Consider the following 24,752-nt stretch of genomic DNA (forward strand, 5'->3'; position numbering starts at 1 on the left):
AAGGCTTTCACAAGGCGACTAGCATTAACGTCGGCCGCTGGAACCCACATTCTCTCCTCAGGACCATAACCCTTCCAGTGAAAGAGATACTGAAGGGATCTACGGGGAATTTGTGAGTCCACTATCCTGGCGATCTGAAATTCACCGTTACTGTCCACCATGACAGGAGCGGGAGGCAAGGAGGACGGTTCAGCAGGTACGACATATCTTTTCAGCAATGATTTTTGGAAAACATTATATATTTTTAAAGCCTGCGGAAGTTCAAGACGAAAGGTTACCAGGTTATTAATGGCAGAGATCTTATATGGACCAATAAACCCAAATTCCAAGAAGGTACTTTCAACTTAATGTTTCTTGTGGACAGCCACAAAGAATCACACACTCAGGTCCGGACCACTGATACGTCTCTTGTCAGACATACGTTTATACTTGTTGCCCATTTTTATTAAATTATTTTGAATTTTCCACCAAATAGATGACAAAGAAGAGGAAAATCTTTCCTCTTCAGGTATACCAGAAGTCTCAGAACCAGAAAATGTGCCAAACTGCGGATGGAACTCATATGCCCCAAAAAACGACGACTAATAAGTGGACTCCTGCCTACGATTATTTATGGCAAACTCGGCCAAAGACAAAAATGAAGACCACTTCTCCTGATTTTCTGAGACAAAACATCTCAAATAAGTCTCCAGATTCTGGTTAGTGCGTTCAGTCTGTCCGTTTGACTGAGGATGAAAGGCCAAAGAGAAGGACAATTGTACCCCCAGACGAGTACAGAACGCCTTCCAGAATCTGGAAACAAACTGAGTCCCCCTATCAGACACCACATCAGTGAGAATACCATGTAGCTTCACGATGTTATCGACAAACACTTGTGCAAGAGTTTTAGCATTAGGTAGACCTGATAATGCTATAAAGTGCGACATCTTGCTGAAGCAATCAACAACCACCAGAATCACAGTTTTTCCTAAGGAAGTCGGCAAATCTGTGATAAAGTCCATGGATAAATGAGTCCAAGGTCGGGACGGGATAGACAACAGAAGTAGAGATCCTGAAGACTGAGTATGTGTCACCTTAGCATGTGCACAAGTACTACAAGCTGACACATAACCCTCAACACATTTACGCAACCCCGGCCACCAGAATCTACGAGAAATGAGATTGACCGTGGATCTGCTCCCAGGTTGTCCTGTAAGAACTGTACCGTGATGTTCTTCGAACACCTTGTGCCGTAATTCAGAAGGAACAACTTTCACGGATGACAGGAATTCAGTGCATCTCCCTGGGCCTCAGACACCTCTGCCTCAAGGTCAGGATAAAGGGCGGATATTATCACCCCTTCAGACAATATCGGATCAGGATCTTCCGAATCACCCCCCACCCCCAGGAAAGCTGCGCGACAAAGCATCCAACTTGACTTTCTTAACCCCAGAGCGATAGGTGACAACAAAATAAAATCTGGCAAAAAACAACAACCATCTGGCCTGCCTAGGGTTCAGATGTTTAGTCGACTACAGGTAAGCCAGATTTTTGTGATCGGTAATTACGGTAATAGGATGAATCATTCCTTCCAACCAATAACTCCATTCTTCAAAAGCCAACCTAATGGCCAGCAACTCTCTATTACCTACTTCATAATTTTTTTGAGCAGTTGAGAGATTCTTAGAGAAGAAAGCACATGGGCGTCATTTACTAGGTGAAGGACCCTGTGACAAGACTGCCCCTACCCCTACCTCGGATGTGTCAACTTCCACAATAAATGGCTGTGACACATCAGGTTGCACCAGTATAGGAGCAGAAGCAAAAAATTCCTTCACAGCTGAAAAGGCTTGTAATGCCTCATCAGACCAGACTGAGATATCTGAACCTTTCCTAGTCATGTCCGTTAAAGGTTTAACAACAGTCGAGTAGTTCAAAATAAATTTATGGTAGTAGTTGGTGAACCCCAAAAATCACATAAGCGCTTTCAGATTTTCGGGTCGATCCCAGTCCAACACAGCACAGACCTTTTTTTAGGATCTATACGAAAACCTGAAGATGAGAGAAGGTAACCCAGGAATTGCGCTTCCAGAAATGCAAATACACATTTTTCCATCTTAGCATACAGTTTATTCTCTTTTAGGATCTGTAACACTTGTCTCATGTGATCCTGATGCGTCTTCATGTCAGGAGAATAAATTAGAATACACCACCACAAACCTGCCCAACCAGATGATGAAAGATGTCATTGATGAAATATAAAAAAAAACGCAGGCGCATTGGTTAACCCAAAAGGCATCACCATATTCTCAAAATGACCTTTAGGGGTATTAAAGGCCATCTTCCATTCGTCCTCGACAATTTTTATGGACAGCTGGCCAGAAGTACTACTGCCTGAAATAAATTTGGGTAAAGGCATGGACCACGCCATATTTGGAGAACAATAATGAAATTTTTACAGACAGCTAGCTAGAGGGAGGTTTACCTGCTGACTTAAATTTTGGTGAAGGCGCAGAGCTGAACTGCAATTGCCACAAATACAGTAAATGGTATAGCAGTCTTTCCCAACCAGTGTGCCTCCAGCTGTTAAAGAAAACTACAACTCCCAGCATGCCCGCACAGCCAAATGCTGTCCGGGCATGCTGGGAGTTGTAGTTTTGCAACAGCTGGAGGCACACTGGTTGGGAAACACTGTGGTATAGCATCAACTGCACCACCAGCAACTTATTTCCCTGCTACAACATGTCAAGTGTATATTTATTGCCATCTTGTGTAGTCAAACTTTACATTTTCCTGTATATGTATTTTCCAGGCCTGTATTATATATTATGCTGTGATTTCCATGTACACCAGCAGGTGGCAGCATTTTGTTTAGTTCAGTTTAGCATATCTAGACTGGAATAGTACATTCCAATCTAGCTCCCCCCCCCCCTCTTTGAGGAGGTGTGGAATGTTCCCACTTCCTGCCTCATGGGGAGGAAAGAAAGTTCTAGTTAGTGTACCAGCCACCCCTGCTGGGGTAGGTTGTGTTGGTAGGAGCTCCCAGAACCAGGGATCCCAACCCTGGATCCCGCCTCGGCTGAGGCAAGGATCCATCTTCCCAGCCTGAGTCATCTACCTCAGCTGGTTGACAAGCAAGCAACAACCTCCAGAACTTTAGATCTCCAGGACGATATCATCCCCTGTGAGCCAAGCTATGAGTACATATCCAGAGTCCAGGAGAAGCCAAATTCCTCCTCAGCTAGTCAGGCCCACTACAAGCAGAAGTCAGACAGAGCAGAAGATAAATACCTGCCGGATTCTTTAGGCATATGACAAGAAGCAGAATAGATATAAATTCCTGCCACATATTGCCAATACCTGCTCGGACCCCAAAAGACTATTGCTGTAACTCGTATGGATATCTGTTGCCATTAAGTAAAGACAAGTTGGATTATATCTCCTGTCTGGATCTCAATCATTCCACCGTTACTCCTACTGACTACACTCAATTTATTGCAAGTGAGACAGGATCCAGGAGTCCAGCCGTACCAAGGTAGGAGACACCGTTGACACTACCATATCTGCTATACAGAGACATTATCCCCCTCTGGCATTCCTCACCTGGTACGTGAGTTATAACACCTGCTACAGTACCTGCGCAAGCTGCAATTGGAGTCACAAACTACTACATATATATACTGACCCACTGCATAGCTGATCCACTGTACCGGTGTCCTGCTCATTGCATAATCTCCACTCCCTCCTGGTCTCAACTGACTAACTAGGCCTAGGTGGATATAGGACCTGAACTTTATCCCCATCTAGTGGTGGGATGTATAAATTACACCTAATAGGCATGTTAACAGGTATTTTAAAGATACATTCATACAAAATCATACATTACAACCTAGTGCTTTTTATAAGGTAAAAAGTGCTTTTAAGCAGTGCCCACACACACACGTAGTGGGATGCTGCACATCTTGTTTTGATTGTTGGCCAGTTCTTTTTTCCCACTGGATGACATTTTAAAAATTATACCATTTGTATGGACAGCTGGCCAAAAGTAGAAATACTGTTGAACAGAATAAAATTTGGGTGAAGGTGCAGAACTGTGCCACATTTAACAAAACGAAGTGGTACGGAATTGCACTTTCAGCCATTTCGCCAGGTGGTAGTTCAGATTGTACCTAAGCTATTTGCTGGATGTGAATAGTTTTCTCATTGCCACACATTCTATTATGGATGCCTCATGACAGAGGACAAGAAAAAGGAGTAGTTTGAGTATCAGAAGAAGTAGCTGATGATGATGACAAGGACACTAGTGCTTGAGGTTGGCAGCTGACTGCCACAAAGAAGACCAGAAGGACCAAAGACTTGTTCTGAGTGGGAATGTTGGCCAGTTCTATTTTCTCTCAGGATTCAGCGATGTCATCTCATGTGCTGCAATAGAGCCCTGGTACCAATGTTTGTGTTTGAATGCCCATGGCTTATTTTCATCCTGCAGATCTTGCACATGGCAGTGTTTTTTTGTGCCAGCCTTGTAAAGAAAAACTGCCATATGGGAGATACTCTCACAGAGCTAGTGGCAGCTGAGCTTGGCCTAGGTCTGGCACTTTTTAAACTCACAGAAGCCCACAGAATCCGCAGCATCAACAGTTCCCGAGCTGTCCACAAAATAAGCAGTTATGGTGCCCTGGCATTTTGTTTGTGAGGATTGGCCATATGTTGGCTCTGCTCTTTATTGCCACCGCTGCCACTGCCCTTCTGTTGATACTTCCTCCTCAGCACCCTAATCTGGCTCCTAGGTCCTGTCCAACAAGCAATCATCATCATCACCCTCGCAATTCTTTGTCCTGTATTTGTGTTTAGTTCCACTGTCACAATTGCTACCACTGCTCCTACAAGTACCACTAACGCAGCTATGCATCGGGTCCCTAACCTCCACCTGAACCTCCTCCTGATGTCAGTTGAAACTCTGACTCTGACGCTTCTCATACAAGTTAACAATTAAACTACAGTATCTTGATTATCTTCCATAGCACATGGGGTGCTGTTGCCTTTTATTAGGAAAAAGTAGGCTCCCCATTAGAAGGGGGCAATCAAGATAGAGATGATGCAATTGAAGGTGAAGCTTCTCTGGTGCCACAAAGAGAAGGAGTAGGAAAAAGGTGCTGAGCCCTGGCTCAAAGGCACAGTGTCAGACTGAGAGGTGACATCATCATATTAAAGGGGTATTCCCATCTGAGACAATGGGGGCATATCACTAAGATATGCCCTCATTGTCTGATAGGTGCGGATTCTACCTCTGGGTCTGGCCACCACCAAGCTCTCTCCATAGTAGTGAATGGAGGCACACTGCGCTTGCGCAGCTACCACTCCCATTCATCTCTATATGGCAGGCGGAAATAGCCGAGCCAGTGCTTGGCTATTTTCGGTGGGCTCATAGAAACAAATGGAGGGCGGCTGCGCATGTGCAGTGCTCCCTCCACAACTTTCGTGGCTCTGTTCTTGGGACCTGCACCTATCAGACAAAGGGGACATATCCTAGCGATATGCCCCCATTGTCTGAGATGGGAAAACCCTTTAATGCAACAGTATAATGGGTTGCATTTCACTGGTATGGTAAAGCAACTGCATAATTTGTTGAATTTAACTGGTATATTAACGCAACAGTATAATGCATTCAAATGCTTAATGCAACAGTCCAGTGCATTGAATTTATTGTATTGAAAGCTAAGCTCAGAATGGAACCCCTCCCAGGATCATGTGACCTTCCATCTTCATCCTCCCATACCTTTTTCCCTACAATTTTCACAATAAAATGGTGTGTGTGCCATCTTGTGCAATTTGTTCAAAGCTAATCACCAAAATTACGGACTTGTTTGGCAACAGAATTTGATAAATAGATGATTGTATTAGACAAATATTATTATTGTTATGATTATTATTATTATTATTTTTTAATTAAATTACATTTTACATTACCTTCCAGTATCTGAGTTCAATCCAAAAAATGTCTCACTGCATCGATCACATTTAAGACCAGACACCGAAGAGTCTCGACAATAGCACTGTCCATTTATATCATCACAGGTAGCATTCTTGGATCCTTGGGGGTGGCAAACACATGGCACGCATGCTGCATTATTACTTTCACTAGATAGATGAAAGCCTAGGGGGAAAAAATGATTTCAAGTGGTAAAATGAAAACATAATAAGCAATATCGATAGGGTGACAGAGATTTTATCCCTTTAAGAGCACCATGGAATGACAACAAGGTCTCAACTGTTGTATTGACATTTGTCAGTAGATAATAAATTTTTTCCCATGGTAGGGTTGATTTTTAAACCCTAAAATTGCGACTTCCTTGGGCACTTGATTGCTCGTTTGCTTCCTCCAGAACATGATGAACCATTTCCCTGTATGAAGTGGTGGCTTGCCATCCACTGTACAATTACTCTCTTTTTTAGGGGTATATAGTATACATCTAGTATATTCATTATAGTGGAAGACCATGTGGCTTCTCTGGGACCATAGAAGAGTTTTACCCAATCCTCATAGTTACTGGGTTGAAAGAACTTGTGCAGGACTAACCAGAGGAACACAGAGGAATACATTTCTGTCGAACAAGAGGTGGGAATTTGGGCAAAGGGTGATTGGATATGAAGATGGATGCCAATGGTACACCCTTCTGTTCTGGGTGACAAAACTGAGCACCATAATGGGTGCGCTAATCAATGTAGGCCATAAGAGAAACGAGGCCAGGACAACCTCGAGATCTTTGTTGAAAGTTTTCACTATAAAACTAAAGGGATTGGCCTACTGTATAAATAACATATATCCCCTATCCACAGTATGTATGATTGCTAGGGGTTCAGGTACGGGTGTATCCAAGTTCTTTGTGTAAAACAGTAGTTTAAATGTGTGGCCTTTAGTCCACTTTTATGGGACTGATGGAGAGACCCTAGCACTACACATGGCAGTAGAATAAATGTGAATTTAGTGGTGGTCGCACATGCACACTGCTGCCCTACTCACACAGGGGACTTGGGGACCCTTCTTCTTGAGATCAGTGGGGGTACAGCTGTAGGAACCACCGGTATCAAAAATGCATTACCTATCAATTGAATGGGAGCAGCACTGCAGGAAAAAAAAGTTGATCATGGGGTGCTTGGAGTCACCCACCCACCAATCTGATATTGATGACTTATGTATGGGTAGGTATGTTGGGTAATATTGTTGGACACACATAATGCATTCTTATGTGTTGGTAAAAGCAATATCAAATAAAAATATAGACTTCTATAGAGAGAAATATAAAACCTCATGATTTAAGGTAAATTAAGTCAATGAAACAGTCATCAAGTAAACTCAGAAATATTGGAGAAATCAAAGACGAATTATTACTTGGAAAAAATGTTTTATTATCTAAGATTTTATGAAATCTGGAAGTCTAACTTCAGAAAATAGGTTTCTTTCCATTTTGGCGACTGTACAAGTCGACCAGAAAGCTCGGAGCTTGCCAGCATTTTCAAGAAAGTGACATCTTGCAAAGTCACTCAACAGGAGTTTACAATATCATCGCCAACAGAAAATGTTTGACAAAGCAGGTAATTTATTTTATTGGCTTCAAGATCCCAGTTCGTGTTTCCATCTCCCAAAATCTACTGTATGTAGGACACACAATAAAAAGTTATGTTGCTCAACAGAAACTTTTGAATAATTTGTTGATTTTGTTCTTCATACCAGGTTTAATAGAACATATTATTACTAATTTACTGTTATTATTCTTTATTTTCCATATTTTTAGCAGCTGTCATCTAGGCACACCTTTAGGGAAGCTCAGTCTTTGGGGAACAAGAATTTTATTAAATTATTCTATATTACAGAAGTTATAGAAATAAATGTGTCAATGCCTTTTCCCAACTGTATTTCACAATGTTCTCAGTTGGCACAACTCATGAGATTATAGTGTTTTTCCATAAGATCTAAATCAACTATTGTAAACGTTTGTCTGTTAATTTTTTTTTTACAATAATCCAGCTAGGATATTCACTGTTAACGTGATGCCTGTGGTCCATGCCCTGCTGTATATCCTCTCTCCTGGCAGGCTGGGCCACTGGAGTATTCTTTTCATCTCAGACTGCAGAGTGCTCACAACCTTCCCCGTCTGCTTGCAATTGTTTGCACCATTAGGGCACGCGCATGTGCTTTTCCCAGCTCTTAAAGTGCCAGCACACTAACAGGCTAATCTGCCCCCAGCCATTGCCAGTGTTCCCTGAGGAATACAGGGCACCTTCTCTATGGGAAGGTGTCTGAGCTATATGCTTCTACCTTGTCTATTCCTGTTGCATGCTTTGACCTCCGGTGCCTGACCTCTGCCTGCTTACCGTATTGACCTTGTGCTACCTATTCTGATCTCTACCTCCTCACTGTGTTGATCCTGTGTTGCCTATCCTGACCTCTACCTGTTCACTGTGCCGACCCTGTACCACTTGTTCTAGAATTTACCTACTCACTGTGTTAACCCTGTGCCATTTGTCCTGAATTCTACCTGCTCACTTTATTGACTCTTTGCTACTTGTTCTGACCTCTACCTGTGTTGGCCCTGTGCTGCCTGCCTTAGCCCATTGCTTGTTAACTGTATAGAACGAACTCTGCATGTCTTGACCTTGGCTTACCCTTTCTAACCATGCTTTTGTCTGGCCTCTTGGTGCCACACTGGTTTCCATTGACCCGCCTGGGTCTGTGTATTCTGATTCCATGAGAAATAATGTAATGTTTAAAGGAAATGTGTCATCAGAAAAGGAAATAGTCACATTTTTATGTTAAACAAGTTTTAAAAAAATGTTTGGTAGTTATTTTTAATTTTCCATGTCAGTATCTATATTTAAACAAAAACCATAAAATCCTCATCTCTTTTCTCTCTCTCTCTTCCCTCTTCTCTCTCTCTTCCCTCTTCTCTCTCTTTTCCCTATTCTTTCTCTCTTCTCTCTCTTTTCGCTCTTCTTTCTCTCTTCTCTCTCTTTCCCCTCTTTTCTATTTTCTCCCTCTTCTCTCTCTCTTCTCTCTTCTCTCTCTTTTCCCTCTTCTCTCTCTCTTCTCTCTTCTCTCTCTTTTCCCTCTTCTTTCTCTCTTCTCTCTCTTTCCCCTCTTTTCTATTTTCTCCCTCTTCTCTCTCTGTCTCTTCCTCTCTTCTCCCTCCCCTCTCTCTTCTCCCTCTCTTCAGTCTTTTTCCTCTCTTCTCTGTTCTCTTTTCACTCTCTCTCCCACTCTAAATTCTCTTGAAACATATAACAACATTTTTTTGGGAACTAAGGATGAGCGAACCAGTTCGGACTGAACTGAGTGTGGTCTGAACGTTCCTATTTTTTGGATGGCAGACAAATCTGAGTCTTTCTGGGTTTGTTTCCGATGAATCGACTAAAACGGTTTGTAACGCCATTTTAGTGTACATGGTGGTGGGAAAAGCACTAGGGAGGAAGAAGAAAGGTTTTCACATGACCCTGAGAGAAAGTGGGGGGAGGGCTTGTCCTGATTGCCTCCTAGGCTGACAGACAGCCTGGATGAGCCAATCAGTGCTGCAGCAGGCAGGGAGGTGCCCGAGCAGAACACCATTCTGTGCTGGGCTGTGAATGAGGGTGGTTGGGTGCTACAGTGTCTGCCAGGAAAACCATCTTAGGGAGTCAGGGAGAGTGAAAAATCAATCAGAGATGGTCAGAAATCAATCAAGCTTAATGACAGGGAAAGTAAAACAAAAATCTAGGATTTCAAAGAAGAATTGTGTGTGCTGTGTACAATAGAGAGAAGCCAAGCGGCTGACAGACAGGGAGAGAGGAGGCAGGACCTGTGGCTGTGCCAAGTGCTGCTTTCAGAAGTGCGAGTGCACCTCTAAAGCAGCTACCTACAAGGAAATACTTTCATTTTGTTTCCCAATTTCCACACAAATCCTCTCTCTTTCTTTTTTTTGTAAGGTTCAAAATATAATTAAGATACATATATATATATATATATATATATATATATACACACACACGCACATGTGATTACAGAAGCAAAACCTGCAGTGTGGCAGCAATCTACCTGTGTGTGTTAAGTTGAAATTGAGCATCACGCCTCAATTGTCCATTTATGTACTTTTTAGTTTCCAAATGGTCGCAATGTAATAATTTTTTGGGAGGGTGCTTTCAATTTATTAAGCAGCATATATACGTGAATAAAGCAGCAATACCCAGGTTTGTCTGCAATCTACCTATGTGCGTTAAGTTGAAATTGTCCATTTACGTATTTTCAGGTTCCACAGGGTTGGAATTAAATTTTTTAGGGGGTTGTTAATTGTAATTAAACCAGCATATACAGGTCCTTCTCAAAAAATTAGCATATTGTGATAAAGTTCATTATTTTCTGTAATGTACTGATAAACATTAGACTTTCATATATTTTAGATTCATTACACACCAACTGAAGTAGTTCAAGCCTTTTATTGTTTTAATATTGATTATTTTGGCATACAGCTCATGAAAACCCAAAATTCCTATCTAAAAAAATTAGCATATCATGAAAAGGTTCTCTAAACAAGCTATTAACCTAATCATCTGAATCAACTAATTAACTCTAAACACCTGCAAAAGATTCCTGAGGCTTTTAAAAACTCCCAGCCTGGTTCATTACTCAAAACCGCAATCATGGGTAAGACTGCCGACCTGACTGCTGTCCAGAAGGCCATCATTGACACCCTCAAGCAAGAGGGTAAGACACAGAAAGACATTTCTGAACGAATAGGCTGTTCCCAGAGTGCTGTATCAAGGCACCTCAGTGGGAAGTCTGTGGGAAGGAAAAATTGTGGCAGAAAACGCTGCACAACGAGAAGAGGTGACCGGACCCTGAGGAAGATTGTGGAGAAGGACCGATTCCAGACCTTGGGGGACCTGCGGAAGCAGTGGACTGAGTCTGGAGTAGAAACATCCAGAGCCACCGTGTACAGGCGTGTGCAGGAAATGGGCTACAGGTGCCGCATTCCCCAGGTCAAGCCACTTTTGAACCAGAAACAGCGGCAGAAGCGCCTGACCTGGGCTACAGAGAAGCAGCACTGGACTGTTGCATGTCATTCGGAAATCAAGGTGCCAGAGTCTGGAGGAGAGGGAAATGCCAAAATGCCTGAAGTCCAGTGTCAAGTACCCACAGTCAGTGATGGTCTGGGGTGCCATGTCAGCTGCTGGTGTTGGTCTACTGTGTTTTATCAAGGGCAGGGTCAATGCAGCTAGCTATCAGGAGATTTTGGAGCACTTCATGCTTCCATCTGCTGAAAAGCTTTATGGAGATGAAGATTTCATTTTTCAGCACGACCTGGCACCTGCTCACAGTGCCAAAACCACTGGTAAATGGTTTACTGACCATGGTATTACTGTGCTCAATTGGCCTGCCAACTCTCCTGACCTGAACCCCATAGAGAATCTGTGGGATATTGGGAAGAGAAAGTTGAGAGACGCAAGACCCAACACTCTGGATGAGCTTAAGGCCGCTATCGAAGCATCCTGGGCTTCCATAACACCTCAGCAGTGCCACAGGCTGATTGCCTCCATGCAACGCCGCATTGAAGCAGTCATTTCTGCAAAAGGATTCCCGACCAAGTATTGAGTGCAGAACTGAACCTAATTATTTGAAGGTTGACTTTTTTTGTATTAAAAACACTTTTCTTTTATTGGTCGGATGAAATATGCTAATTTTTTGAGATAGGAAATTTGGGTTTTCATGAGCTGTATGCCAAAATCATCAATATTAAAACAATAAAAGGCTTGAACTACTTCAGTTGGTGTGTAATGAATCTAAAATATATGAAAGTCTAATGTTTATCAGTACATTACAGAAAATAATGAACTTTATCACAATATGCTAATTTTTTGAGAAGGACCTGTATATGTGATTACTACAAGACACAAGGTATAGCAGCAATCTACCTGTGTGTATTAATGGGAAAATGAGCATCACGTTTTTTCACATATTTTTCCGTTTCAACACGGTTGGACTTGTTGAATTTTATTAAACCAGCATATATGTAATCAACACCAATACAAGGCCAGCACACAAAAGTATCTATAAGGGATAGCAAATTTAGGCCTAAATCAGTTTCCCTTCATTTCTGAATTACAGAAAAATTACTGATTGGACTGATTGTATTCAAACTAGCAGCATATATACGTGATTACTACACTAATATACAGGGTAGCACACAAAAATATCTGGGAGTGATAACGAATTTAGACCCAAATCCGTTTCCCTATTTCACACGTTTTTAATCAATCTTTTTTTTGGAGGGATTGTTAATTATATTCAAACTAGCAACATATATATGTGTGTACTACACCAAGACACATGGTAGTGCACAACATTACCTGAGAGGCCCAAATGTCTGAACTATGGAAGGGCTCCAAACAAAATATCCAGGACTAGAATGTGGGTAGTAGCAGCACCTTCTATCAACAATATAGTTGAGGAGGTTTGGATGGCTCACTTTTCCTCTCAGTCACAGCAGGATCACGTGGAGGTGAGTTCAGAGTCCAACACAGTGCCGTGGAGCCAGGGGTCACATCGCTCTTTCTGTTCCTCCTCCTTGCAGCCCCAAAGAAGGCTTTCAGTGGAGTCCTCCCAGTCTTCACTGCCCGTTCCTAAAGGGGCACCTTCCTTTTTCCTGTGGCAAGAAAACCACACCCCACCCTACAGCAGATAGTCAAGATAATCTCCTTGTTGACCACTTGTGTTAGCCCTCAACATTTGGGCGGCCCTGAGGAGGAGGTTTGGGAGGAGGTTGGTGAACCCAGGCATACCTGTGTTGATGGCAGTGGTAATAATGGCACCTGTAGCCACGGCATTGATGTTTGTGCCAGCAACAGTTGGAGTCAGGGAAAACGCAGAGAAGGGGAGGTGGGCCAGGAGCCCACAATGATATCTCACGGTCTGATAAAAGCGGCTAGGAGGGCGAGGACTTCGATGACAATTGTGTGCTGGACAGGACCTGGGAGCCAGATTGGGGTGCTGAGGAGGAGGCAACATTAGTGGAGAAGGACGGTGGTGGCAGCTCCCACATCTTCTTTGGGATCTTGTGATGCCACCTCCCCTTGCTGGCAGTGCCCGATCTTGCCACTGTTGCTGTCTGTCTGCTTATTATCACGTTCTGTATGGATGCTGCTGCGGCCTGCATAATGCTACTAATTCCTCTCAATCATCAGTTTACATGTATTCAGTTTCCACACGGTTGAAATTCTAACATGTCATTGCTTACAGACAAAAATAAATAAAAAATGAAAAAAAATATATATATTTTGGAGGTGGGGTGGTTAAATTTCTTTAAGGCGCAGCATAAATGTACATGATTACGTCATCAATACTGCAACAAAAAGTTCAGCGCACACTCTTTAGGTCAGAGCAGAATGCTCTTCTTTATTTGCACATGTGGAAGAGCATTCGTTTCTGAACTTTTTTGCAGTACTTAGCGGGTTGAAGAACCCTTTTAGTGGCACCTCATCATTTGTTTGGAGTGCTATTCCAAATCTATGTATTACTGCATCAATACCACCATTTTCTCACAGTCGAGGCAATGCTGGGGCCTGATTCATGCCACTAATGCCTGAGGGTCAGTTCTGTGTACTCATTTTCCGATTCAGGTCCAAACCTAACTTTTTCCAAAACTCAGCTAACCAGACCTGAAACGATTCTTGACTGCTTAGCTCACCTCTATTTTGAACCCAAACTTTTGGTAAAATTTGGGTTGAATTCCCCAAATTTTGAATCTATTCACTCATCTCTAATTCTGATTACTAAATCTATGTGCCTGTAAGCTTCCTTACTAAGGGCTCATGCACATGGCCGTTGCCCGGCCATGCCCGTATCGTGGCCCACAAATATTTGAATGGGTCCGCAATCCAGAAGGAGCGCTCTGGAATGGAGGCTTGGAACCCCACGGAAGTACTCCAAAGTGCTTCTGTGGGGTTTATCTCCGTGCCTCCACACCACAAAAAAATAGAACACTATTTTTTTGCGGTGCAGACTGATCATGGACTTATTCGAGATGGATGAGTCTGCATCCATCTGCAGCAGCCACATGGATGGTGCTTGTGCATTGGGGACTGCCAGGGGCGGATTGGCCATATACCTTACAGAGAATTTCCCGGTGGGCCGATGCCTGAGTCCTCCTCAAGGCCGGCCAGTGGAAGTTTTTGGGGATGTATTTTGTGATGGACTATGGTATTTGGCTCTGTTGGAGTGGTATAATGTGCCACAATATGGGCCAATTTTAGTATTTTTCCAGGGTCACTTCAAGTATCCCAATCCGCCCCTGGGGCAAATTGTAGTCCCCAATGCACGAACCGGCCAGCACACATTTGTGTGCATGAGCCCTAAGCCTCCGCACGCTGCTATAGAAGGTCTCTGCACAGTGTGCATGGGCCTAAAGGTAACGCTTTGTGATATCCCATTAATAGATTATGCAAAATGGTGCTCCTACTGTAAACTGAGCGCATGACAAACTCAGCTCCGCTACAGCTGTAATAATCACGTATTACTCCAGCGCACAGCCTTCCTTTTACATATAATACAATCCACTGCTATTTTCAGGATCCTTCTGGAAACCTCTTTCATATTTAAATGAGATGATTTTGCGGTACAGGCGACCAGGATAAACCTTTGTCTTCTGCTTTCAAGGACGGGGAGGTGGGTTACCGGCCCGGCAAAATCTTGACTCCATTTCTCTGTCTTCATATAATCTGTGCTGATTAAGTAGCCGCTTAAAATGTCAGTAGGTTACTTTGCACCGTGGAGGGGGGAGAGGGAAATTTCAAGGGAAAAAACAGGCTGTTGTCATATTTATTAGTGTATACCCCAAATAATTTTAAATTAAAACATTTCAAAAATATTCTTAATGGAGGTTAAGCTGCATTTTTAACCTCTGTTCCAGTTATTGAGTGGCATATTAAAACCAATATGGCTTTAATGCACCTTCTAATGGGCGCTCCTACTTTAACAAATTGCCTATAAATTTCACTTGAACCAAATGTATTCCTTTAACATTTTTACTCATCACAGGTTAGAAGTAGATGTGGCCCATTTTTTTTTTAAGTACAATTAATTTTTATTCCCTCGCCAGGAAAGCTGCAAAATTTTCTCTGTAGATTTGGAAGTATTTTTTATTTTTTGCAAAAAAAAAAATGCAAAAAAAAAGGATAAAAGCTCAATGCATCATCTGACTGTATCTGCTCTTTTTGTCACAATCGTATTAACATAAACTCATGAGCTGAGGAACGAATGGGAAAAGTTTAAAAAATGTAATGAGGAAAATTCTAATGCCTTTCAGAAAATGAATTTCCTTTTTTTTTATCCCTTGGCTGCAGTGACCAGGAATGGCCACTATGAATTGTGTGGCGCTGTGGTGCACTACAGGTCCTCCTGAGTAAGGCCTCTTGCACACGGCCATTGATCAGCTGCTCCGTGCATTGAGGACCGCAATTTGCGGTCCCCAATGCATGGGCACTATCCGTCTGGCTACCGCAACGGATCCAGACCCATTCAACTTGATCCGTGATCCGTCTGCACCACAAAAACAATAGAACAAGTTCTATATTTTGTTGTGGTGCAGGGGCACAGGGAGAAACCCCACGGAAGCACTCCGTAGTGCTTTCGCAGGGTTTTGTGCCTCTGTTCCGCAGCGCACGTTCTGGATTGCGGACCCATTCAAGTGAATGGGTCCGCATGCGTGATGCGGTGAGCACACTGCCCGCATATTGCGGACCCACTGTTTGCTGGCCGCAATACGGGCCATGGCCAGCAACGGCCGCGTGCATGAGGCCTAAGGGAGAGGAAAGATTCAGAACCCCACCAATCTGATAATAATGACCTATCTTAAGGCTGGGTTCAGACCTGAGCGTCCTGACCTGAGCGCTGTGTATGCGCGATTCTCCGGCGTCTCACCTACGCGGCTCCAGTAGTATGCGAACGCCCATTGTCGCGCGTTCCCGGAAGTCTATGTACGGGAACGCGCGACAAGACGCCCCAAAGTCGCTCATGTACTTTTTTGAGCGTCGGGCGTTTTACAGCGCGTTCGTACGCGCTGTAAAACGCCCAGGTGAGAACCATTCCCATAGGGAATCATTGGTTTCTCCTTGTTGAGCGTTTTACAGCGCGTAGGAACGCGCTGTAAAACGCTCAGGTGTGAACCCAGCCTAAGGATATGTCATCATAATTAAACTCATGGAGAATCCCTTTCAAGGGGTTTCCAGGAATTTGATCAACTTTGCAGTTTTTTTTCCAGGAACAGCACCACCATCTGTTTAGAGTTTGTGTGCGGTATTGCAGCTCTGCCCTATTTACTTCAACAGAGCTCAGTTGTAATGCTTTTTTGGAAGAGTTTATCCCTGCTGTATGAATTCTGTACAATCCCTTTAATTTGCTCTGCCTTTCACCGGTCTGTTGTCTTTATGCATAAGTGCAGCATGATGAAGACAACTGCCTTCTTCCCAAAGCAGAGCCACACCTGTCGACAGGTTATGCCACTCAGCGCCAATACCTTCAATAGTGCTGACCTGCAATACCTTCCATGAACAGGTGTGGCGTTGTTTTGGGGGGAAAGCAGCTATGTTTTTTAAATATTGTACAACCCCCTTCAGTTTACTCTGTCTTTAATTCTTCTGCGTTTAAACGTCCAAAAATGACCTTCTTCACATGATGACATACAGAATTTTTTAAATGTTGTAGAAGAATACTTCTACATTTTGCTGGTATCAGGGATAATGCTATGCTTTTGTTTGCTCGGGGTACATTTTCAGTTTGTTAGCCTCCCCCACTCACACAAAGTAATGCACAGAAATTAGTGTTTGCATATATGGATTTGTAATTAAGTTACCAAATCATTAGCTAACTGTTCTGGCAGTGGGCATGGACCCATTGTGCCAACTAACTGGGTTGGCTTTGGGCTAAACCTAAGAGCCTTGTCCTGGTGATTCTCTGGTATTCACCCTTTAACTCCTGTACAGGGAAACTAACTGGGCAGCTACCCCCTGAAATAGTTCTGGTGTAGTTGGCAGGTGACCCATGGGGTCAGAGATACCAGTGTAAAAACCCCAAGGGGGCAGGCAATATTCATAGTCAAGAAGCAACCCAAGGTCAGGGCAGGCTGTGTACAAATGTATCTGGGAAACAAGTTCGAGCTCAGGGCAAATGGTTAACAGTCAGAGTCAGTAGTCAGGGAGGAGTTCAGTACACGGGTAGTCAAACAGAATATCAAACCTTCATTGGTAGCTAAAGACTAGGTATCTAAAGCTCAGGCACCATCCTACTGGGCAGTCATTGGTTGGGAAAACTTTGGATGTGGGCATGCTGGCCGATTAAGAGGCTGAGAGCAAGTGTGTGTATGCCCTATAGAACAGGTGAGGAGGACACAGCCTACACACATAATCGAGGATGCCGGCAGTTGGGAGTGCTGATGTCAGGAGAGCGGGACAGCGGCGGGCAGTAGTAGGCAGAGTGAGTAGTGCAATGTCTGCCCAACACTGCCTCATATCCCCTGCGGACTTGGACATTACACTACTCACCAACCCTATTCACGCTGGTTAGTAACCTTTTTCTCCTCCAAAATGCAAAACGAGCCTCCTACCAAAACACAACCACGTTATCCCTGGTGCTTGCTGCTTATACTGGTGTCCCGTGAATGCAAGAATTCAAAGTAGAAGAGTAAGTATATAATTGCATATTTACGCATATTAGACAGGTAATATGGCCCCTCCAGTAGAATCAGTGGCCCTGATTTACAAGACCTGCGTGTGCTACACTGGGTTGATAGGGCCTGCACTGACAGAGCAGGCATACAATATATGAGGAGGCACAGGACGCATCATAAGTTAAATGCCTCCTCCTGCAATGTGTGCTTGAGACTGAAATCTATGGGAGCTTTGAGTCATTATTTGCGCCAGCTTTTGATGTATATAATGATAAATGTGACGGGGCAGATGGTCCCACCCACACCCCATTCCCTTTTCGGGAAGCATAAAAATGACACTTGCGACAAAAAAATCACAATAGCATTTAAAGCCGTGAGCGGTCCGTGGTATCCCGGCCCGGCATCCTGCTGGCATCCAGCCTGGCATGATCTATACGAGTGTATTACTGTAGTGCAGCGGCGGCATGAAGCGCACGGCGTCATAGCAACCAATGACGCCGTGCGCTTCTGCTCCCAGCAGGATGCTAGGATACCAGGGACCGCTCACGAGCCGTGGAATACGGCCGCGTGCATTCGGCCTTACTCAGTTGATTGGAATCAGCCGTACAAAAGATGATTAAACATAATTGTTTTTCATAAATCATTGGTACTGTCTGTGTGAATCCATTTTTTTAATTTAGGGAAAGTATCATCTTCCCCACTTTGGAAAAAACATATAGTAACCCTTATCCTGCCCAAAGGATAGCTGTAAATAAGTCACCAAAACAGTAAAAAGGAGACAGGGAGGAGGGGGATGCAGCTGCAGAATCTCTCCATCAGCCTGTGTGGGACTACATGCTGTGAGAGGGGAAGAATAGGGTTGATCAGCCGCACTGAAGCCTCCGATTGGCTGAGAGCACAGGGCACAGTCCAGATATCACAACAGGAAAAGCCTGACCACGTAGCAAGAATGGGAAGAGTAAATGTGCAGTGACAGGAAACAGTAGAGGGAGGGATAAATCTGCATGTTACACACAAGCTTTCTGGCTCTTCTACATTTAATATATCCCTACGGTTGCCTGAGTAGAGATCGCCGATAGGTATTTATATGATAATCTCTAGATCGTTACACCAAAACTAAGAGGAAAACAGGGTTTTGTGGACTTGAAGGACCTCAGATGTTGAGATCATGTCAGCAATTCATAATTCATCGACAGCTTTGCCCACTCTGGATGGGTCGTCTGTAGCTGCTGAAGTCATTTGCAGAAAGTGTCTTTGGTGGTTAAACGTCCTGTATCATTAAAATCATACCAGTGTGGGGTGCAATTGCCCTTTCTGTAAACCGGGCCAGGGCGTCATTGATGGTGCTGAGGAGGTTAATGTGATAAGCATTTTAGCTTCCTGAAGCCATTACTTTATAGTGGACCATGGGGAAAATAAAATCAGCCTTGCATGATTAACACATGAGAGACACTTTTGTAAGATGATTTGCTCATGATCCATGAACTATGATGACTAAACTGTGCTTCTGTGAGGCCTGGAGATTGAAAAATATGGTGATCCACTAAAGAGGACTTATTACCGTATGTGCTAGTTATACAAACACACTAGATTGTAGCAGCTGGGATTAACCATTGACAGTACGATGCGCGCATCCTATCATTGGCTTTATAAATGGTCAGTGGCTAAATTCAATAGATTGCAAAATGTTGCATATAGAAAATATGAACTTAAAAAGACTTTCAAAGCTCTCATATGATACCTTTCATATTTACACTTCAGATGAATTTTCTCTTGTGGTTAAAAGGTCTCTAATTTCACACAACTTTGCATAAATCAGTAGAACAGGTGACAATAAGAAACTTTGTAATATATCTTATCAGATAAAATGTCTAGTTTCTAGTTATCAGTTCTCCCCCTTTTCTAAACTAACTTTCTCTCTGAAATTTGTAACTCTCTGAAATTTGAAACTTACAAAGCTGTCATACTTTCCCCTTCATATTTACACTGCAGGGAACCTTGTAATATACACTGCCTGTTCAAAAAAAAAGTTGCCACAAAAAAAAAAAGGTCACATACTCTAATATTTTGTTAGACCACCTGTCCACCACATTGTTTCGATAAGCTTCTGCAATGTCACAAGATTTTTTTCCATCCAGTGTTGCATACATTTTTCACCAAGATCTTGCATTGATGATGGTAGAGTCTGACTGCTGCGCAAAGCCTTCTCCAGCACATCCCAAAGATTCTCAATGGGGTTAAGGTCTGGACTCTGTGGTGGCCAATCCATGTGTGATAATTATGTCTAGTGCTCATTCTTGGAGCACATACTGTTGCCGAACCTAGACCTGACCAACTGCAGCAACCCCAGATCATAGCACTGCCCCCACAGGCTTGTACAGTACGCACTAGGCATGATGGGTGCATCACTTCATCTGCCTCTCTTCTTACCCTGATGCGCCCATCACTCTGGAACAGGGTAAATCTGGACTCATCAGACCACACGACCTTCTTTCATTGCTCCAGAGTCCATTCTTTATGCTCCCTAGCAAATTGAAGCCTTTTTTTTCTGGTTTGCCTCACTGATTAGTGGTTTTATTACGGCTACGCAGCTGTTCAGTTCCAATCCCCTGAGTTCCCTTCACATTGTGCGTGTGGAAATGCTCTTACTTTCACTATTAAACATAGCCCTGAGTTCTACTGTTGTTTTTCTTCGATTTGATTTCACCAAACGTTTAAGTGATCGCCGATCATGGTCATTCAGGATTTTTTTCCCGCCAGATTTATTCCTCGAATACGATGGGTCCCCACTATCCTTCCAGTTTTTAATAATGCGTTGGACAGTTCTTAACCCAATTTTAGTAGTTTCTGCAATCTCCTTAGATGTTTTCTCTGCTTGATGCATGCCAATGGTTTTACCCTTCTCAAACAGACTAACATCTTTTCCACGACCACGAGATGTGTCTTTCAACATGGTTGTTTAAGAAATGAGAAGCAACTCATTGCACCAGTTGGGGTTAAATAACTTATCCAATAGGAGGCTCATAACTATTTGCTTATATAAATCCAGGTGGCAACAGGCAGTGTATCTGATCAGAAATAAATGCCTTGTTCTTCAGTTTTCAGCTTTCCTCCTTTTCTAAACTAACTTTCTTTCTAAAATTTGTAATACATTTTAAAAACAAGATGGACTGCCTGCTGACTAAAGGATCAGATGACATCATCCTATCAGTCATTTGTGCTGCAGACTTTTCCTTTTTCCCAGTTCACTAATATAAATATACCATCATTTTCTGCCATACTACAGATATAGTGGCGCTGCAGTCCTGCTAGTTCACATTAAACTTCTGCCTTTTCCATCTAACACTGATAAGGCTTGCTGCTTGAATTAGTGCTGATGCTGCTGTAATTACAGGACTTTCATAATTAGTAAGCTTAAAGGGGTTTTCCAGGATTTTAATATTGATGAGTTATCCTCAGGATAGGTCATTAATATCCAACATCCAGCACCCCCACGATCAGCTGATTGAAGAGAAGGCCGCACTTTGTGCGCATGCAGCCTTCCTTTTATTGTTTACCTGCTCGCCATTGACATTGCAGCCATGATCAGTATAATTACAACCCTTTAATCTATGAACAAAGAAACTGCTTTTAACTAATTTTGGCAAAAATACTCATATTTTCGTAGCTATCTCTCTCTCTATTGCTCTCTCTTTCTCATTTTTTAAAGGGTTATCCCACAGATAATATTTTTTTCTTATCTACAGGATGTGTGATAAATGGCTGGAGGACACTGTTACACCTCACTGCATGACCATAGTGAGTTTGAATGGAGCAGCATTGCGTATGTTTACTGCTTTTCTATACAACGTTTATGGGGCTGACGGAGACAACCAAGTCCCAGCCTGGACTCATCTGTCTCCATCAGTCCTGTAGACTTTGAATAGAGCAGCTCTGGGCATGTTCACTGCCTCTCCATACAACATCTATTGGGCTGACAGAGACAACCAAACCCTGGCCTGGTCTCATCTGTCTCCATCAGTCTCATAGACTTTGAATTGAGCAGCTCTCAGTATGATCACTGCTGCTCCATACAACTTGTATGGGGCTGACAGAGACAACCAAGCCCTGGCCTGGACTCATCTGTCTCTATCAGTCTCATAGACTTTGAAAGGAGCGACTCTGAGCATGTTCACTGGTGCTCCATACAACATCTATGGAACTGACAAAGACAACCAAGTCGTGGCCTGGACTCATCTGTCTCCATCAGTGCTGTAGACTTTGAATGGAATGGCATTGAACATGTTCACTGCCCCTCCATACAACATCTATGGGGCAGACAGAGACAACCAAACCCTTGCCTGGTCTCACCTGTCTCCATCAGTCCCGTAGACTTTGAATGGAGCATCTCTGAGCATGTTCACTGCCTCTCCATACAACATCTATTGGGCTGACAGAGACAACCAAGACCTGGCCTGGACTCATCTGTCTCCATCAGTCCCACAGACTTTGAATGGAGCGACTATGAGCATATTCACTGCCTCTCCATACAATATCTATGGGGCTGACAGAGACAGCCAAGCGCTGATCTGGACTCTTCTGTCTCCATCAGTCCCGTAGACTTTGAATGGAGCAGCAGAACGCATGCTTAGCCACCACACTGCACCCCTTATAGCTATGCGACCTAGGCCAAAGGGTAATTTACAAACTGCAGACCTTCACTCCGTCAGTCTGATACAAAGAATATGCTTCATGTATTATTGTACATTACTTACCAGGCTTACACTGGCTGCATCTCCTTCCTTGATAATTTGGCAAGCATTGACACTGCCCATTGATTTGGTCACACACCGAGCCCGGTATTGTTCCATTAAGATCACAGTCACAATCCTGACAGCCCCAAATATTTTCCGTAGACAGATTGTAGGTACGGTCGATGCAGATATTACACCTCTGACCTGTTACCGAGGCTTTGCACACACATTGTCCCGTTAACTGGTCACAAGCCTGAGAGGCGTTTATTGCCCCTGATTTATCACAGTGGCAGGGAAGACACGACACAGAACCATTCTGTGTGGATTTGTAGTAGCCCTCCAAGCATTCATCGCACTGGCTTCCACCAACATTAGGCTGACAAACACATTGTCCTGTCACAGCATCACAAACTGTTTCAGGGATAATCCCTTCCATGTGACACTTGCAGGGTTTACAACCATCAGCATCCAACCCATAATAGTTGTCAATACAGGTGTCACAGTCAAGTCCGCTGACATTCTCTCTGCATTTACATTGTCCACTGGCTGGATTGCAGAATTGATTGATGGCGCCATAAGGACTGCACGTGCATTGTATACAGCTCTCTTGTCCTAATGTGTCTTGTTTGAAACCCAGTTTGCAGCGATCACAGCAAGGACCTGCAGAAATACAGATGAGAAGTGTTTATAGCAGCAGTACTGAATACATAGAATAATCAAAAAACACATTAGACTAAGATTAAAAATTTATTAGTCATGTACAATGTTTCATTTAAAATTATATAAATAAGATAAAAGGAAAAGATAAATAATTTGAGAACTTTTTCCACCTTTAATGTGACCTATAAACTGTACCAACTCAATTGAAAAACAAACTGAAATCTTTTAGGTGGAGGGAAGAAAACAAAAAAATATAAATAATGTGGTTGCATAAGTGTGCACACCCTCTTATAACTGGGGATGTAGCTGTGTTCAGAATTAGTCAATCACATTCAAAATCCTGTTAAATAGGAGTCAGCATACACCTGCCATCATTTAAAGTGCCTCTGATTAACCCCAAATAAAGTTCAGCTGCTCTAGTTGGTCTTTCCTGAAAGTTTCTTAGTCGTATCCCACAGCAAAAGCCATGGTCCACAGAGAGCTTCCAAAGCATCAGAGGGATCTCATTGTTAAAAGGTATCAGTCAGGAGAAGGGTACAACAGAATTTCGAAGGCATTAGATATACCATGGAGCACAGTGAAGACAGTCATCATTAAGTGGAGGAAATATGGCACAACAGTGACATTACCAAGAACTGGACGTCCCTCCAAAATTGATGAAAAGAAGGAAAAAAAATGGTCTGGGAGGTGACCAAGAGGCCTACAGCAACATTAAAGGAGCTGCAGGAATATCTGGCAAGTACTGGCTGTGTGGTACATGTGACAACAATCTCCCGTATTCTTCATATGTCTGGGCTATGGGGTAGAGTGGCAAGACGAAAGCCTTTTCTTACCAAGAAAAACAGCCAAGCCAGGCTACATTTGGCAAAAACACATCTGAAGTCTCCCAAAAGCATGTGGGAAAGGGTGTTATGGTCTGATGAAACCAAGGTTGACCTCAGATAAGAGCCCCCATTGCCTCATATCAGCCCCCATTGCCTCAGATCAGCCCCCAGCAGCCCCATATTGCCTCAGATCAGCCCCATATTGCCTCAGATCAGCCCCATATTGGCTTACATCAGCCACATATTGCCTCATATATGTCCCATATTTCCAAAGATCAGCCCCATATTGCCTTACATCAGCCTCATATTGCCTCACATCAGCTCCATATTTCCAAAGATCAGCCACATATGGCCTCACATCAGCCCCATTATGCCATGTTTTATAAAATAAAAAACCCACTTGCCTCTCCTGTTCCTGGCCGCCACCTCTCCTCTCCGCCCACGATCTGCTTCCTCCTGCCGCCGGCAGTGCTGTGACCTGACGCACACAGTGTGTGGTCACAGAGCCCCCTCATGCTGTGCGCAGCCGACTGCGGAGGACCAGGAAGCGATGAGTACAGAGCCTTCACCGCTTCCTGGTCCTCCGGTACTAATGAGCGCTTCCATAATTGAAGTGTTCATTAGTATTTGCCCCATAAGACGTTTCCCCCACTTTTGGGGGGAAAAAAATACGTCTTATGTGGGGAAAAATGCGGTAATCAAAATAATATACCTTAAATACAATAACTATATATATATATGTATAATGTGAATACATACTCCACTCCACTAAAAATAATAATAAGTGACATTTTTCAATGTAGCAAACCTTATCAATAACATTAAAAGCTCCAGATAATATCTATCTATCTACTACCTATCAATTCAGT

The 24,752-nt window shown here is 43.2% G+C and overlaps 1 protein-coding gene across 1 annotated transcript in view; it reads right to left on the reverse strand.

Annotated features, from left to right (window-relative positions):
• Positions 1-24,752, reverse strand: part of LOC122926257 (usherin-like) — a 236,257-nt gene that overhangs the window by 66,383 nt on the left and 145,122 nt on the right. Inside the window, exons 12-13 of the mRNA XM_044277632.1 lie at positions 22,421-23,059; positions 5,947-6,133 (exon numbers count right to left, since the gene is read on the reverse strand). Of these exons, the coding sequence (XP_044133567.1) occupies positions 5,947-6,133; positions 22,421-23,059 (826 nt within the window). The remainder of the gene's footprint in view (positions 1-5,946; positions 6,134-22,420; positions 23,060-24,752) is intronic.

This window comes from Bufo gargarizans, chromosome 2, assembly GCF_014858855.1.
Source record: "Bufo gargarizans isolate SCDJY-AF-19 chromosome 2, ASM1485885v1, whole genome shotgun sequence".
In the NCBI taxonomy this organism is placed as follows: domain Eukaryota; kingdom Metazoa; phylum Chordata; class Amphibia; order Anura; family Bufonidae; genus Bufo; species Bufo gargarizans.